The sequence below is a fragment of the Staurois parvus genome, unplaced genomic scaffold (genome assembly GCF_062004578.1).
Source record: "Staurois parvus isolate SC_StPar_1 unplaced genomic scaffold, SC_StPar_1.0 ptg000544l, whole genome shotgun sequence".
Lineage (NCBI taxonomy): Eukaryota > Metazoa > Chordata > Amphibia > Anura > Ranidae > Staurois > Staurois parvus.
The window spans coordinates 7,982,679-8,000,056 of NW_028318340.1; the positions used below are offsets into that span (position 1 = coordinate 7,982,679).

At 41.4% G+C, this 17,378-nt stretch overlaps 1 protein-coding gene across 7 annotated transcripts in view; it reads right to left on the reverse strand.

The window, feature by feature from the left end:
* FRY (FRY microtubule binding protein) overlaps positions 1–17,378 on the reverse strand; it is a 578,133-nt gene that overhangs the window by 231,936 nt on the left and 328,819 nt on the right. For all 7 annotated transcript variants that reach the window (XM_089690883.1, XM_089690880.1, XM_089690882.1 and 4 more), the window contains one exon: positions 13,063–13,262. In XM_089690883.1, the coding sequence (XP_089547009.1) occupies positions 13,063–13,182 (120 nt within the window). In that variant the 5' untranslated portion in view covers positions 13,183–13,262. The remainder of the gene's footprint in view (positions 1–13,062; positions 13,263–17,378) is intronic.

A 17,378-nucleotide genomic window follows, 5' to 3' on the forward strand; every position in this document is an offset into this window, starting at 1 on the left:
TTTTTCCTGCAACTTTGCTTCCCAGACAGTATATACAGTATGTCACACAGCACAGTGTAGTTTTATGCTAATTCAATTGCGTAGGTCTCACAAAACATAGCCAGGAACACTAGAATTGCACTCTAAAATATTTATTTACCCTGGTCAGTCACTATTTAGCAGGTAGACATGATCATATTGGAAAAAACAAACAAAATAATTTGTAGTTCAAATCCCAAGCTGTTCCAACAAAGGCAAGCTCCAAGGATTCGTGATCGCGCCGAAGCTTACTGACCTATTCATGCCACTTCTACTGGACAGTGAGGTTGTGTGGAGCCCCCATGTGTGTCATCGTAGCAAGCAGCTTTCTATAGTGGCACAATCAGGCCATAAGCACCAATGGAGGACCCCCAGAGGAGGGGGGTTCGGGGATGCCGACTGCACTGAACAGATATGTATACCAAGTTTATTATTTTAATTTAAATTAATTTAATTTAAAAAAATACCCTTTACAACCGCTTTAAAGCTTCACAGTGTTTTTACAAGCAATGAGGCCCCTTAACTGCACAGTGCTCTTTTTTTTTTTTTTTACAAAGGTGAACTCAACTATGATATAAACGTTATTTCAAGAAAACTGAAACACTGGCCTTTCGTGATAACATTTTTCAAAATGCTGTAAGAAAATTTTACAATTTTTTCAACACACATTATTTATTTAACAGATTATATACAGAGGAAAATATTTAAATATAATCATAAAAATGTTGAAGACGTAGCGCACAAATCAATACTGTACGGACAGGGAACTGTGCAAGTATGAGGAAACATTAGACAGGTCTACAGTACACAGAGCTGCAATGCAGTAACACAAGGTAAACAAGGAAAATAAGCCAAGGAAAACAGTCCAGGTGAAATTCCAATCTCCTCAAGGTCAGTTCTGCTGGAGCCGGGCCAGAACTGGAGAAACCCACCAGCTGCTTGTGGCTGTCCAGAGATAAGACAGACTTCTGTTCAGCTGGTGAGACTAACAAAGCACCATATAAAGGATATCGCTATTTTTGTTGAAGAATTAAATACAGTATTTGCCACACAATCATTTTTTGATTAATAGAATTTTTTTTTTGTGTTGGGGACTTAATATACTGTATAGGTGCATTCTGTACATTTTCTGTGTAATCACCCAAAATGGCATTTTCTGTTGTGATCGGTTCGCTTCTGTCATTTTTTCTTTGATTACAATGCTTGGACTGATCATGTGAATGTCAGTGGTATACTTGCAAACTTCAATACAAACCACAGCTGAAAAGTCTGTAATGAGGTTTTTCAAAAATCTGGTAATATATCCAAATCCTAGATTGTAAGCTCCGAGGATCAGGGCCCTCCTATCCCTCTTGTATTGAACTGTATTGTTACTGTATTGTCTCCCATTATATTGTAAAGCGCTGAGCAAACTGTTGGAGCTGTATAAATCCTGTATAATAATAATAATAATAATAATAAATAGTTTAAAGAGTTATCACTGTGTTATTCCGACTACTTTATATTCACTTCCTCAGCGCTTTCCTCCCACAGCCAGTGTAAAATATCAGGAGCTTTCAGGAATAGCGAAGCTCCTCTTCACCTCCCATAACGCAGTATTTTGGGCCTAGCAGCCAACCACTATTTCCAAGCACTGTCACTAAGCTCAGAAACTTGCCGACCCCCATGTCTTTTGGCAGAAAGAAGCAGCAGGGGATTTGCTCATATCAGTGGATGAGGGGGCAAAGTGACAGTTCCTCTGTAAACAAAACACAATTAACCACTTGCCCTCCAGAGGATTTACCCCTCTTCCTGACCAGGCCATTTTTTGCGATACGGCGCTGCATTACATTAACTGACAATTGCGTGGTCATGCAACGCCGTACCCAAATGAAATTTACGTCCTTTTTTTCCCCCACAAATTGAGCTTTCTTTTGGTGGTATTTGATCACTTGTGCGTTTTTTATTTTTTGTACTATAAACAAAGACCAACAATTTTGAGGGAAAAAAAAAACAATATTTTGGAATTTTTGCTATTAAACATATCCAGTATAAAAAATTTTTTAAATCAAATTTAGTCATAAATTTGGCCAAAATGTATTCTGCTACATGTCTTTGCTAAAACAAAATCCCAATACTTGTAAATTAATTGGTTTACATGAAAGTAATAGCGTTTACAAATGGCGGTATATTTTTTCCTACTAGTAATGGCGGCGATTAGTGACTTTTAGTGGGACTGCGGCGGGCATTCTGACACTGGGCGGAAACTAACTTGGTGTCACTGACATCCCCAGTAACACCAATACAGTGATCAGTGCTAAAAACCAGCACTGGCACTGTATTAATGACACTGGGCAGGAAGGGGTTAACGTGAGGAGCGATCAAAGGGTTAACTGTGTGTAAGGAGTGTTTTACTAGGGGGCAGGGAGTGTGTGCTTCACTGTAAGCACACTGCTCGGGATGGCTGTGCTGTGCACAGCCATCCCAAGTAGTGTGACTGAGCTGACAGGGAGGCAGACTATTTGTAAACAAAACAGTCTTTCTCCTTGTCGGTGATTGTCGGTAAGCACTGGGCGCCGGCGGGTGATTGCCATCCACAGCCACGAATGACGGCGCGGGTAGGGCACACGCCCCCTACCCGGAAATGCAAAGTCACGTATATATACACGTGATTTTGCACACACGTGCCGCTGTGTAGCAGTATATCTGTTATACGGCGGCGGGTAAGTGGTTAAGATAAGGGTTTTACATAAACAAACAAAAATGATCATTGTAAGCACTCCTGTCAGTATTAAATGGTTTCCCTCAACCCTCTAACTGCTACATCTGCAGGACAGCTTGTGCTGTTGAAAATCAACTTACTGGCCAGACCACCACATGAAAATAAATGAAAAAAGACTAAAAAAAAAGAAAATGAATACAACCATCACATCTAAGAATTGATAAGCTGCAATAAAATAAATCATTAAACCATAAATAGGCGCTTGCACAATGTAACATATATACTGTTGGATTCACAAAATTATATATGAAGTGCTCTCCCAACACCAAGTATGACAATTCTATAAATACAGGGTATAATATAGCCCAAAAGCTTGTATATGAATAGGAGGGTGTCACATAAATACAGTGAATTCTTCTCCACCACTTGTAGGTAATAAATGAATTTCCCACTCACCTCCACTTAGGGTGGTCAAATCATGCTAGGTAATCAAATGGTGTATGGATTCCCACCTGCGGGCTCTCATACGATGGATCTCCAAACCCCTTCTCATTGTAGCGCTCAAGGAAGCTCAAATAAAAGGGGAATTCATGAAATTGTTCTAAGTGTAATATTTATTAGGAACCATGGTCCAAATAATAGATTAAAATGCACTCGCATGTAAAGGTGTCTATATCCCGGCACCAGTCTGTGCAGCCAATAAAAGAACACTGATCTCACTGTGGATTGCCGGTGTGCACTCAAAGCCTCGCTTTACCGGAAGTAACGGGATCATGCTTCACTCGACCCTCTAACTGCTACATCTGCAGGACAGTTTGTTCTGTTGAAAATCAATAGACATACTGGCCAGACCACCAGATGAAAATAAATGATAAAAGCCTAAAAAAAGAAAAGTAATGCAGCCATCACATCTAAGAATTGCTACAAAATAATAAATGTTTGTGCTTGGGTAGAATATCACTTCTAATATAGAATTGACTATTATTTATTTCAGGTACTTATATAGCGCCATCAATTTTACACAGCGCTTTACATATATATTGTGCATTCACAGCAGTCCCTAACCCTCAAGGGGCGTACAATCTAAGGTCCCTAACTCACATTCATACATACACATACTAGGGCCAATTTAGACAGGATCCAATTCACCTACCAGCATGTCTTTGGAGTGTGGGAGGAAACCGGAGTACCCGGAGGAAACTCATGCAGGCACAGGGAGAACATGCAAACTCCAGGCAGGTGGTGCTGTGGTTGGGATTCGAAACAACGACCCTAGTACTGCGAGGTGGAAGTGCTAACCATTTAGCCACTGTACTACCTTTTTTGTGGGTCTTCACATAACCTGCCGCACTTTAACAATAGAAACTCTTGCAGGTTAGAAAATGAAAGCAGACACCTGACCGATAACTATGAGCAGCTTTCCCTCTATTCGTAGTTTGTATGGAACCATTTTCTGGAATGTTTCCTGCTATGCACTTAGCCACGCTGCCTGAGGAAATACCCCAGTAAATGAAGGGGTAAGGTGACACCCGGGATTAGAGCTTCCTGGTGCCCAGAGCCGTACAAGGTGAGGTGAGCCGAGGACAAAGTTATTTCGGTAACTGTTAGGGAGGTAAAAATCGCACATTCAATGTTGCCTCACACTGACAGTTCTACGTGATAAAACCACAAATGCTTTCATTTAAGCTCCAGGGCCGGCTTCTTGTGACCTCTGACAAAACATTCTCCTGCCTTGTGAACTAAAACAAACAGACTTTCACAAGGAGGACAACAATCATTTCCACACCAATGTATTGTAAAACCTCCAGAACGCTTGAAGATACACAAACAGGATGGAAATATCGGAGAGGTTTCTGCAGGTTTTCTATTCTGTTACAATTCAGCTGTAGGAGTCAATGTTCTCAAACAGCCAACTGTCTGACATTGAGTTACCAAGAGGAAAAGCAGCCAGATTACTCTCAATGATATGATTACGTGTTCTCGCATGGCACACCACTTACCGTTATCTCACATATATATTCTTATAGCCAAATTTACCACCCTAACTCCTCCCACAGTTTTTACACTACATAGACAGTAATATACGGAAACGTGCGGATTGTTCCCGATTGGTGTGCTATTACTTTGTGGAACGTTTCGCCCGAATGGTTCACGAAATATCGGCGTTTTTGTGGTGAAATTGGTCCCATAGGAATGAATGGCGGAATGTTCAAAACTAGAGTGGGAGCTGACAAAAGCTAGAGTGTGAGCTGAAAAATCAGGACATGATTTCTAAACTGCCATCACTCCCTCATTTTCAAGCCCACCTACACAAATCGTATATCAAAACGTTCAGCTATCCCTGCTGCCACTAAAAATGTCCACGGCTAAGCCATAGTTCTGATAATTTTCACAATATGACCATTTGTTTGCAACTCAAATTTGAAGGGCAATTTCTAAACTGCGACTGTGCCTTCATTTTGAATATTTCAGAGACATACTATGCATCAAAATGTAGGTCTGGGTCTTGTGATTCTCACAATATAAAGCTCTTCGGTGTAGGATTTATAATTTTTAAACTAAAACCATTTGAAGATGGGAACCGCCAGTGATGTGAGCAAGTTGGAGCAGTTTGTTTTTAACTGCTCTTCTCTGCCCTTGCTGTAGAGTGAGTTGCCATAGGAACCCAGGTGTGTGAGCAGGCAGCAGAATGACAAGCCACTCCACCCAATTACTCCGCCCACTCCAGTTGTAGACTACTGGTGGAGACAAGAACACTTCACACAATTTCCCCAGAAATTGTAGCTTTTCTAGTATAGCATATGCAATTGTTACAAAAGCTATATTGTAATTTAAAGGACAGGCTCACCTTTTGACCAAAAACAATAAATGCACATTTTTTTGCAGGTAAATAAATGTGCATTTATAATTTTTTGTTTCTGGAGCCTGTAAAACATAGCACCAGAGATCAGATCGCTGGTGCCATGCAGGTCTCCTACAGACCTGTCAATGTATCTGCTGGCCTGTACAGGATGTATGGGCAAACAGACATACTGACAGGAAGAATCAGAGAACTACAAGCCGACAGCCCCTAAGGCTGTTGAGCCTTGCAGTTTATTCATTCACAGAACACCGTGAATGAATGACACAGCCAGGCAGGGGCGCGACAGCTAGGGGAGAGAAGATCCCTCGCTGGCTATCACAACGGGGAGCAGGGGCCGGTCTGTTCGTAACATGTTACACCCTAAATATGGGTGTAATATGTAACATGTTATGAAAGGTGAACTTATCCTTTAATGTTCTCAAAAACGACCTTTCCTTGTCAATCTGCAGCTCTGTAATTTTATGTAACATTCAATGCAATGACCTAGAGGTGTTCCGTTCACCACTGGTGTATGGAATGCTTCCTGAAATGTAATTTATTGCTTGTGTGATTGGCTCACTGATTTTCTCAGAAGTCTGCACTAAGACACAAGTCAACTTTTAGGCATCCTCTGTAATAAAAATTTCAGTGATCTACTCCCCAAGGGTTCAATATTTCTAAAAGGATGCAGACACTGCAACTTTCTGTATTAGGTCTCATTTACACAGGCATACTGATCCGTACACTCATGTGAAGGCGCCTGCTTTATCCATGTGTTCCATACAGACCTTTGCCGTGCACGCAGTGTATCCAAATCAATGACATTGCATCTGACTGTATGGACCTGCATGGATCTCCATGCACATCACAGAGTGTATGCACAGACAGACTGCATTCTGATCCATGCATCAGACCTGCATGGATGTACACTCCAGAATGAATGTAAATCTCCATGTAAGTCCATACAGTCAGCTTCCAGTCAGTGATTTAAAAGGCTTCCTGCACATAATAACTGTGCTTCTCATGTGGGTGAAGACCATTACTTTGCTCAGGTATAAGGATCAGCAAGCCTGTGTGAATGAGGAATTAGAACACTGAAAGTGCACCAGTGATTTTTGTAATGTTCCTACAGGCACTGTGATGTACCTGTACGTTGCTGCCAGTTTCCAGATTCAGGGTGTGCAGGCTGATCACTTGTGTCCAATCACAGACCAGAGCCCTGTGTTGACAAACAAAACAGGGATCTGTACAGAAGGAAGGATTTCTCTGTTTCTTCTCCCTGCTCTGATCTAAAAGAATTTTAGTATAAAGCAGCACACATTAACACTTGTTAGGCATGCACATAACCCCTTGAATTCCCTGAGATGTTAACCCCTTCCAAGAAAGTGTCATTAGTACAAGGGCAGTGTAAAGTATTGTCACTGATCACTGTATTAGTGTCACTGGTGATGTCAATGCCCATTAGTCCGTTACCACCCAGTTTTGGCCTATATTTATGAAGAAATTAGATTTTTTTTAATTTGATATGTTTTACAGCGAAAAATAAACATTTTTTTTCATTTTCGGGCTTTTTAAATTCATATAATAAAAAATAAAAAATCCAGTGTTGATCAAATACCACAAAAAAGCTTTATTTGTGTGAAAAAAAATTATATAAATTTGATTTGGGTACAGTGTTGTATGACCATGCAATTACCAGTTAAAGTAGCGCAGTGCTAAATAGCAAAAAATGGCCTGGTCTCTGGCCTGTTGGACTGGGGGTTAAACGTTCCAGTGGTCAAGTGGTTAATAAAGAAAACTGTCATACAATCCATTGCATTGCAATTAACGTGTATCAATTGTGCATTGTATTGCGGCAGCCCTTTTAAATTAGATAAGTAATTATTTTGAATAGGCTGCCTACTCATCATAACAGACGGGTATCATTTAGCCAGTCTGCAGGACAGAAACAAAATATACTACAGACTGCACAATAGGCTTAGAGTGACTCTATCAAACATTTTGGTACTTTTAAAGGCTAATTTTACAAGATGGTCACAATTACATTTATTAACCAGAAAACTCTCTTCAGTGTGCCTCTCTGAAACTAGTTTCACTTTGTTACAGGGGCCTCACTTTCTGGACTTCAGGCACAAGGCCTGATTCCTGCAATCCCCCATTCTAATAACAGTGCCTCTGTGGGCAATGAAAGTGTTCAGCAGCTTTGTCCTTAAGCCCTGGTTCACATTGGATGCGATTTGTATGCCCTGTGACTTGCAAATTACATTCCAAGTCGAACCCTATTGTCCGCAACTGGAGCGGTCATATCGGTGTAGTTCCGACTTGGTTGGAGCTGCACCGATTTCAATAGTACAAGCACTACTTTTGGTGCAATTTGCATAGATATCTGTATCAAATGTCTTGCAAATCACACCTGAAATCGGTGGGACCCCTGACTTTGAAATCGTGCGACTTCACTGTAAGTCGCACGATTTCAAAGTCGGTCTTGATGTGAACGGAGGGTAAGTCAGGAAAGTGAACTCCTTAACAAAGTGAAATGAGTTTCAGAGAAGTATGTATTCTAGCTAATGGCAGCCATGATATGCTGTTGGCGATTACGTAGGACTCCTATGTTTAAACACCAAAAGGTGCTGACAAGTTTATTTTAAGGGCACACTGTTGGTCACTTTCATGGCCCGTTATCTGATATTACTGCCGGTGCTTACCAAACACTACTTCTATGCAAAATCGCTGCACTGTGCAACAAAGGCATGGCTATAGCATATTATATTATCATATTACCGGTAAGGAGTTCAAAGCTGCAGTGACCTGTTATGAGGTGACACAGAAAAGCTCCACCCTGCACCTTTAATTACAGAAAGGCAGTCCAGTCCTAATAATCTGAACTAGAGAAATTTAGCACAAATTGTCTAATAAAAACAAATTATGCATAGTAATAAGCCAGCTTTACCACATCTGCATGTCTACTATAAAAATAACTTACTGATGAGTAGAACATAGATGTCAGCGTGAGATAGTATATTAGGCTTTCTACCTCCCACTGTCTGCATAACTATTTGCTCCCAGGGACCAAAAATCTCAATTCAGCACTCCTATAAAACAACAAAAAGACTACTCTTCCATTATAGCTATAAAACTATACCAGAAAATGAGTTCCGGTACAGTAAAGTTAAGTTAATGAAATTTAAGAAGATTTTTTAAAAATGAACAACGTTTCCTTATGGCTGTTGAAGAAGATGTATAAAAGCAAAAAGCTGCTACTGTGATGCAAATACCGAAGGTGCAACAGATAAGTATTAGGATGGAGGCAGCAGCTCAGGAAGTTGTTAAGAGCCCATCCAAGTATAAATAGATCTAGAACAAATATAGACTGAGGCTGGTGGATGGGACAGACAGAGCAAACTCTGCGTACCAAATAAAACCACTGCAAAGTGCTGGCTATTGGCTTTTACTGATGGAGAAAATGAGACAACAGGCCATGCAAGCCAGAATCAGGAGTACAGGCTTGAAGCAATAAAGGATAACATACACATGGGGGGATTTATTAAAACTGGAGCACTCAGAATCTGGTGCAGCTGTGCATGGTAACCAATTAGCGTCTAACTTCAGCTTGTCCAATTAAGCTTTGACAAGGAAACCTGAAAGCTGATTGGTTTCTATGCACAGCTGCACCAGATTTAGCACTCCCCAGTTTTAGCAAACAACCCCCATAGATTATCTGGTTTGGAAAAGCATCATGTAGACAGCATCTCCAATGGTTTTCCTTAAAGTGAAATGAAACCCTATTTTTTGTTTTATTTTAAAAGTGGAGGACCACATGTAGACAGGTTGCCTACTTGCAGCTAGTTCATGCTGCCTTGGTCTGGAGGGTTAGAGTTAATGTTGTGCTGTTGTTTCCTGGGTCTTCCTTTGTGGGTTATCTAGGGCCCGACCTACGAGTCCAGTGTGGATATAACAGGGACTTGGGTCAGGGTCCCAACAGGCATGTTCCTGCATCCCAGGTATGTTGGGGAAACCACAAGCCTGAGTTAGGGACTAGGGTTGTTAGGGAAAGATTGCACTTTGTTTGAAGTTGTAATGTTTGGAACTTCCAATAAAGCTTTTGAAACTTTTGCCTTTGCCTGGTCTGAAGTTCTTAAAGAGGTGTAAAACAGCCTGTCGTGAAGTGTGTACCTGTGAGAGGTAGGACAACCTCTTCTAACGTGAGAGTGTTGTCGGCATTATCTCCCCTGGCGGTCCATCTCTCATAGCAACAGGAGTGGTTTAGTGGTCCCTAGCCTGAGCACAGATACGGAAGAGAAGGAGTTAAGTGAGTGCAAAAATTGAGTCACCGCTAGGTGCACCACGGGATTCCATTCCATTATTTGAAGAGAGGTAGCAGAGATACGCTGGACAGGTGGAGAGGGCATTGGCTCTGCATGTCCCTCCTAAATGCAACAAGTGACAGTAGAGGTGTACACTGACATGGAGCTCAAGAGAGGTAACTAAAGCTCAGTCATCTGTTCAAGTGTACACGGTGTATGACCACCCTTGAGTCAGAGGTCCGCCTTAAGGTTGAGTTATCACTGAAAGCAACCTCCGCCCTGTCCCTGGGCATTTATGCACATGGCACAACCAAAGGTCCCCCATGTGCAAAGCAGTGACCCTGTTCTAGGTGCCCGGAATAGCACAGAAGAACCCATCCAGGGGTTGACCTAATATGTGACTCACACTTGGCACCCAATGAGGAGGGGAACAAGAAGAAAGTGCTACCCACCTACCCCTTACACATTATTATTATTATTATTATTCAGTATTTATAAAGCGCCAATAGTTCGCTCAGCGCTGTACATTACAAAGGGGGACAGAACATGTGACAGAACAATACCAATACAATGCAAAACATGAGGGGATCGAGGGCCCTGCTCTTTCAAGCTTACAATCTAGGAGATAATTACATATTATGTCCAGTCCTTTCCTTAAGCTACCCAACTGCTATGGAGATATCAATGTGTGCATACACCTGGCAGAAGCAAATCTCTCCTCTACAATTTTGGGAACAGCGCAGACTGTCCCAGAGCCAGTGGTGGTTACAAGGAACAGTAGGTAAGTGTTTGGGGACAGAGGGGTATGGAAAATTACTGGGGCAATTATTACCTTAATGCAGAGAATGCATTAATGTAAAAATCACCTAGCATTTAGTACTACTTTAAAGCATCACTGTCAGCTGCCCAAAAAATTCTTGATGGCTGTTCTTGAAGAGACAAAAAAGATATTATCCCATTTCCAGTGGACCATGGCTCCAACTCTGCTCAATTCAAGTGCTGGAGCTTCTGTCACTTTGTGAGAGTTGAATGCCTTGGCCCCCTTTGCACTCTGTGGTTCCATTTTCTGACCCATACATCACTACAGGACACAGCAGTGACATAGGTTGAAAGTCGGAACTACAATGTGCAATGGGGGACAGGGGCATTCAATATTCCCTGAAGTGTTGAATGCTGAAGAGTCTGTTGGAGGCTGCAGTGCTTGAACATGTTGGGGACAGGGCCCACCACAGTTGTGAGCACGACACCTCTTCTACTGCAGTGTTAAAACTTTTTGGGGTAATTGACAGTGTTGCTTCAAACTGCATACCGATTCAGTTCTTATTGGTTTGCCAGGTCCCTTTGTGTACATACATCAGATGGACTGGGCTGCATTGATGAATTTTACAGTGCTGACAAAGCACAGGACAGCACACAACTATAAGCACAGCCCACCAACACCCACAGTACTTCTCTGGGAAAAGGGCCCACGTGCAGTGTTTGAGGGAAGACCTAAACTTGTTGCCCACAGCAGACTTCATCTTATGTTCATGTCTTTAATGTAGTATGAAAATAGAAAACGTGAATGTGGTTGACATAGGCAATGCAGTAAGGTCTTCCTTCAGATATGCTTAAGCATGAGATTTTTTCCCTTATGAGGTTTATGTTAGTTCTCATTGTTGGGTTTAAGTGGGTGCTGTACTGATGTTCCTTTTACTGTTAAAAAACCAATGACAAGGTAGATTTCATACATCAAAGGTGCTAGCAAAAAAGCCTGTATTTTACGCAATAATCCATTGGGTTCCATCTTTCTACGGCACATTAAAAAAAAGAAAAAGCAGATGCCGGTTGCAGTTGGCAATGCAGTCATACTTTCTTTACAGATTTTAATCCATGAAGCCCATTGCTCAGTATAAAAGTTCCTTCTGACCTAAACAGTTACAATCTACTTGTTTAAGGTTAAATAGACGCTGTTGATTTGGCTATTTAGGACAAACTGGCTAAGTAACTTCAAAGCACACCCGATCCACTTATATTCATCTTCCCTGTGCCTCCCACCATTCCTTCCTCCATTGCAGCCACTGTAAAATACCCTGTATAAGCTCCATATCAATTGTTACTGGAGCTCACCCTGAATTGATGATGTCACCCCCTCCATCATATGACTGTACCAACTAGCTTCACAGGCCAGAGAACTGCATGGGATGAGGTCACTTGTTCCACCATACCTGAAAACACCAAGCACTTTATGGTAACTGTGACAGCTGGAGAAGCAATAAGGCAAGGAATGCCATTGATAATGTAATTTTCTTTCCTGCAACCCCTGAAAATCACTTGATTCCTCCATCAACACAGTCAGTGTTGATTGGGGAATTCCTCCTGCACAGCTGTTGTCTTCTCCTAGTGGGGGGTGACACGGGGAGCAGTCTCTGCTGGCAAAACACAGTGATTACTGTTAGCGGCTATAGCCATTGGCAATAATCACATGCTGAAATTCCAACATGCTGGTTGTACCCATCATGTACAATCAGCCTGCCCCTAGATGGATCAAATCTTGGCCAGTCCCTGCTGAACTGGCTGAGCTTCAATCCATCTATGGCTGGCTTAAAAGATAAGTTCACCTTTTGACCAAAAATAATAAATACACTTTTTTTTGCAGGTAAAAAAAATTTCATTTATTATTTTTGGTTGCAACAGCCTGTAAAGCATTGCACCAAGGATCAGCAGATTACTGGTGCCATGCAGGTCTCCTGCAGCTATGTCAGTATATCTGCTTGCCTGCATGGAATGTAGGGGCAAGAAGATATACTGACAGGACAGCACGGTGGTAGTTCATTGAGAACTACAAGCTGACAGCCGCTAAGGCTGTCAGGACTTGTATTTCATGAATTCACAGAGCACTGTAAATGAATGACACGGCTGTGTCGGTGGAGCCCCACATGGCCGCGCTCTATTCAAAAAGTGTCCACTTGTACGGGGAACTTCTCCTCGTACTGCTGTCTGGAAGGGGGTGGGGGGTTAATTGGGCGGCAGCTGCAGCACTATGACATGTTCCCAAAGGTGAACTTATCCTTTAAGGCTCTGAAGGTGAATATAAGTGGGTCAGGGAGCGGCTAGAAAAACATTCTGTGACTTTGCCTGTTCAAAGTCTCTTTAAAGAAAATCTACTTCCGTGAATAAAAAGAAAATCAAACAATTAAAGTGATTGAGTCACTCACCAGGGGTTCTGCCATTATGATTCGAATCTTGCGTTCCGCTTGTGTAGTAAAATTAGCAAATAAACTCTTCAGTATGTACTCCCCGGGTTTGCTCTCCGGGTCTATGCTAATGGGCAACATGGTTGGTGGCCCCTTTTCTCTTTGCGCACTGGATACTGGCTGCACTTGTGGTTTGATGTATCCGTTGCCCACTGGAGAAGCTAAAAATACAAACAAAAATAAAGATACATTTACTACTGAGCTTCTTGCTTTCCCTACATTTCAAATAAACAAAGTCCATTAATATTTGATGACACTTTAAATACACTAAAAAGTACATTTTCATTATAAGCTTCAAAGAAATATAAACTGTACAGTATAAGCAGTTAAAGGGGCACATCTGCAAATCTCACCCTAAAAAATATGCAGGGAAAGTTTCATATATTGCAGTTATGTTTCTCAATTAGCTTTTTTTCTATTAAAGTTGTAAACCTCAGAAATGAAATATGAAGAAAGCATATCCCTCTATAGTGTGTACTAAGTGTCATTTCTGACTACTACCTCCTTCTTCTGTTAACCACTTCCAGACCGGACACTTTTACCCCCTTCCTGACCAGGGCAATTTTCAGCTTTCAGCGCTATCACACTTTGAATGACAATTGCACGGTCATGCAACACTGTACCCAAATTAATTTTTTACCATTTTTTTGAGACAGATAAAGCTTTATTTTGGTGGTATTTATTCACCGCTGGGATTTTTATTTTTTTTGCTATGTAAATGAAAATGTCCAAAAATTTTGAAAAAAAGTGTTTTTTTTATAAAATTTTGCAAATAAATAATACTTCATCATAAATCTTTGCCAAAATTTATTCCATTATCTTTTTAGTAAAAAAAAAATCCAAATTAGTTTATAACCAAAAATTATAATTTTTAAACATTTTTTGTTACATTTTTATATTCTTTTTTATTTTTTTTTATTTTTTTTACATACTGTCACCCTAGCAGTACAGTGTCACCATGGTACTACTTGTGGGGGGTGATGAAGATTTTTTTTTTTTTTTACACTGATTGCTTTTACACCCATATAGGATGTAAAAGCAACCATTTCTCTTTCTCTCTGTGTGCATTCTTGCACTCATTGAGAAGTACTGAGTGAGCTGTGATTGGTCACAGCTTGTTACATGGTACAAGGCTGTTGTGAATAGCCTTGTACCATGTGACCGCTGTGATCATTCACAGATTTCACATGTAGTAAGCAATGATGTCACAAGTGACATCTTGCTTACTACTTTGCATGTGATCACTGATTGGCCAATCAGTGATCACATGATCGGGACCTCGTACAGAGGTCCCGTCCGACGATCGGTGTTTCACTGTGTCCGGAGGACACAGCGGGCACCAGATCGCGGTGCTGCGCGCTAAACGGCCACCCGACCCTGCACTGCCACCGTCTGGCCGTTTATATGCAACGGCCGGTCGGGAAGTGGTTAAGTGAATGAGTCACATCTGACAAGTTTTCCTGACACCCAAGAGATAAAAGGTGACAGCGAGGGATCTCAAAAAGATTGACAGCCTCAGGTCTGTTTTTGTGTGAAGGGGGGTCTGCTCCTCCAATCAACATTCAGAGCTTTGCTCACTGAGCTATGCAGTATGTAATTTCAGCTTTCTGCCCTATTTTTCTGACAGCTCAGACGAGCTTTATAAATTCTGGACTTTGAATGGATGTAAAGAATAGAAAAATAAAGATACTCCGGTACAACTTATGTAGGATTTGTTTAATCTCTGTGGATCACTTGAGGCTTGTCACTTCACTAGGTATATGTAAGGGTTTACAAACACTTTAAAGGATATCTTCCAGATAGAAGCACTAATTCTATCAAAGCTGACTTCTAATTATGAAAATGCTATTTGCCTGCTTGTCATACTGACCATCTTCTAAGTCAAGCAACTAGCTTTATCAGATGAAGGTCAGCAGCAGCAATCCCCATATTTCCCCTAGCAGTAGTAAGCAATAAGGGGTGAATTTATGAAAAAACAAATTGCATAGCAAGTGAGAACACACGTACATGTATTCTATGTGAATGGGACAAAGAAATGAATGTTAGGCTGTTTCCCATACTGGTCAAATGCTTATCACTGAATAAAAAGAGAGAGAGAGAGATTACTCCACCTTTGGACTAAAACAACTATCCACATACATGTTTTGTGTCGAACATTCACAACACAAGTTGTGGATTGAAGCAGTACATTATCCTGCGCCTTTCCAAGTTCTATTACCCATGACGAGGATACATGAACACCAATCATTGGGAAGAACAAACTGATCCCTTGTATGAGGCAGTGGATAGCTAGTATGAAGGCAGGCTTCGCATTATATCCAGGTTTACATATCAGCCTGACTTCTGGTAAATACATGGCACACAAGAGCTGTCCAGGAAATGGAAACTTGCTACTGAAACAGTCCTTTATATTACACCCTACTTGTTTATGGAAGTTTCCATAAACACACATTATAGTAACAGCTGAAAGTATTGCGCCATTTATAGTTGATATATATGTTGAAAGAGCTCCATCTTTCTGGAAGAGCTAGAAAGGATTTGGTTTAAGAAATATTTACAATACAAATCAATGCAGCTCTGTAATCTTTAACACACATTTTTAAAGCTATATTTTAAATACAAGCAGTGTAAGTACCTGGATTAGACCTGGAATCAGCCTCTCACAGGCCTTGTACAGCAGGGCTGGAGTGTGAGAGGAAGAAGCAGCACAAGGAGCTAATCAGGTCATGTACTGACAAGTAGTATGCTGATATGAGGAGAAGCAGGGTGACAGAAAGATGAGCTCATCAACGCACTGCTTCTCCTTTCACTCTGCAGTCAACAGCTGGGGAAGGGGGAGGGATTCAAAGAAGACCTGGGCTCAGGGGAAGTGGGTAATGAATACTGCTCATCAAACTGATGAAACAGCAAAAAAACAGTACTGGGGAAGGGTCTCTAGATTGATGATTAATATTGCACCAAAAGCTGTTTTTGGGGGGGGGGGGGTTATGTTTTTCTTTATTTTGTTTTTTTTTTTCTACTATTAATTTTTCATCTTGGTATTTTTTGCTGGAGTTCTGCTTTAGGCATCCTTCGCATTTAACTGCATACAGTGGCAAGAATCGATGAATTCTTGCGAGCAGAATGACAGGTGTATGTGAACAGCGGCGGCCACTCAGCCTGTACCAAGCAATGACAGGCTGACAGCAGCTGTCGCTGTTTGCATGTATCTGCACAAGGTGGTTAGGAATGGATGTCCAATCATGGATGCAGGAAATCGCCCATGTGAGGGAGGTTAAACACTGTGCAACCAAGCACGTTTCAACATTTCAGCACGTTTTTCACGTGTTTCCACATCGAGCAACCCATTCATTTTAATGGGCTGCACTACACACAAGAAACGCAGAAAATTAACCCCTGACTCTTCCAGAAACACACCACACCAAACCGATTGGTGCTCGCTTTGCAAATGCCCAAAGGTGTCATTAACAATTAATGGCACCACTGCGTGTCTGCTAAATGTGTCTGTTGGGAAAGCACACAATTTTGTGCACATTCCCAACATGCAGTAGTGTGAATGTAGGCTAAAGCAGTTAGTTGGTGTTCATATTGCAGGCATCAGTAAGGCACCTCTGAAAAGTACAAACCTTAACAATAAGATAATTGCAATCAGGTTCTTGTAGCCCGAGCGCTCATTTACATGACTGCAATGTGATGACCCGCACCAAAACAGACTTTCTATTTCCAAAAGGGTACAGGGCTAAAACCGCTTGGTAACAGAATATTATGCTACATGTTTCCAGGCCTCTGTTAAATATCTCAGGTTTAGGAAAGCCAGTCAGGAATGGGTATTTGTAAGTTATTTATAAGAATCTGAATCTTTAAAGAGATTCTGCCATTGGGGAATGGGGGCAGGCAGACTGCAGCAGATATGGAATGTATGCACCTAGAGGTCCCTGCACATGTCTGCAGCAACCTTCCAAACATTGCAGTTACTGTTGAACCTGATGACAAGCAACGTTTCCGTACTTCCTAAAGGATCCAACGCAGCAGGGCTTAGGGCCAGTTCACACTATAGAAACGCAGTCCAGATGCATTCCAGATGCGTTTTTGCATGCGCATTTGACACGCTCTGGGGTGTTTTTGACGCATTACAGTTACCGTATTTTTCGCTCCATAAGACTCACCTGACCATAAAACGCACCTAGGTTTTAGAGGCAGAAAACAGGAAAAAAAAAATTCTGAACTAATGGACTGCAGACAGTACAGGAGATGACCAGAGACTGCGGACTGCACAG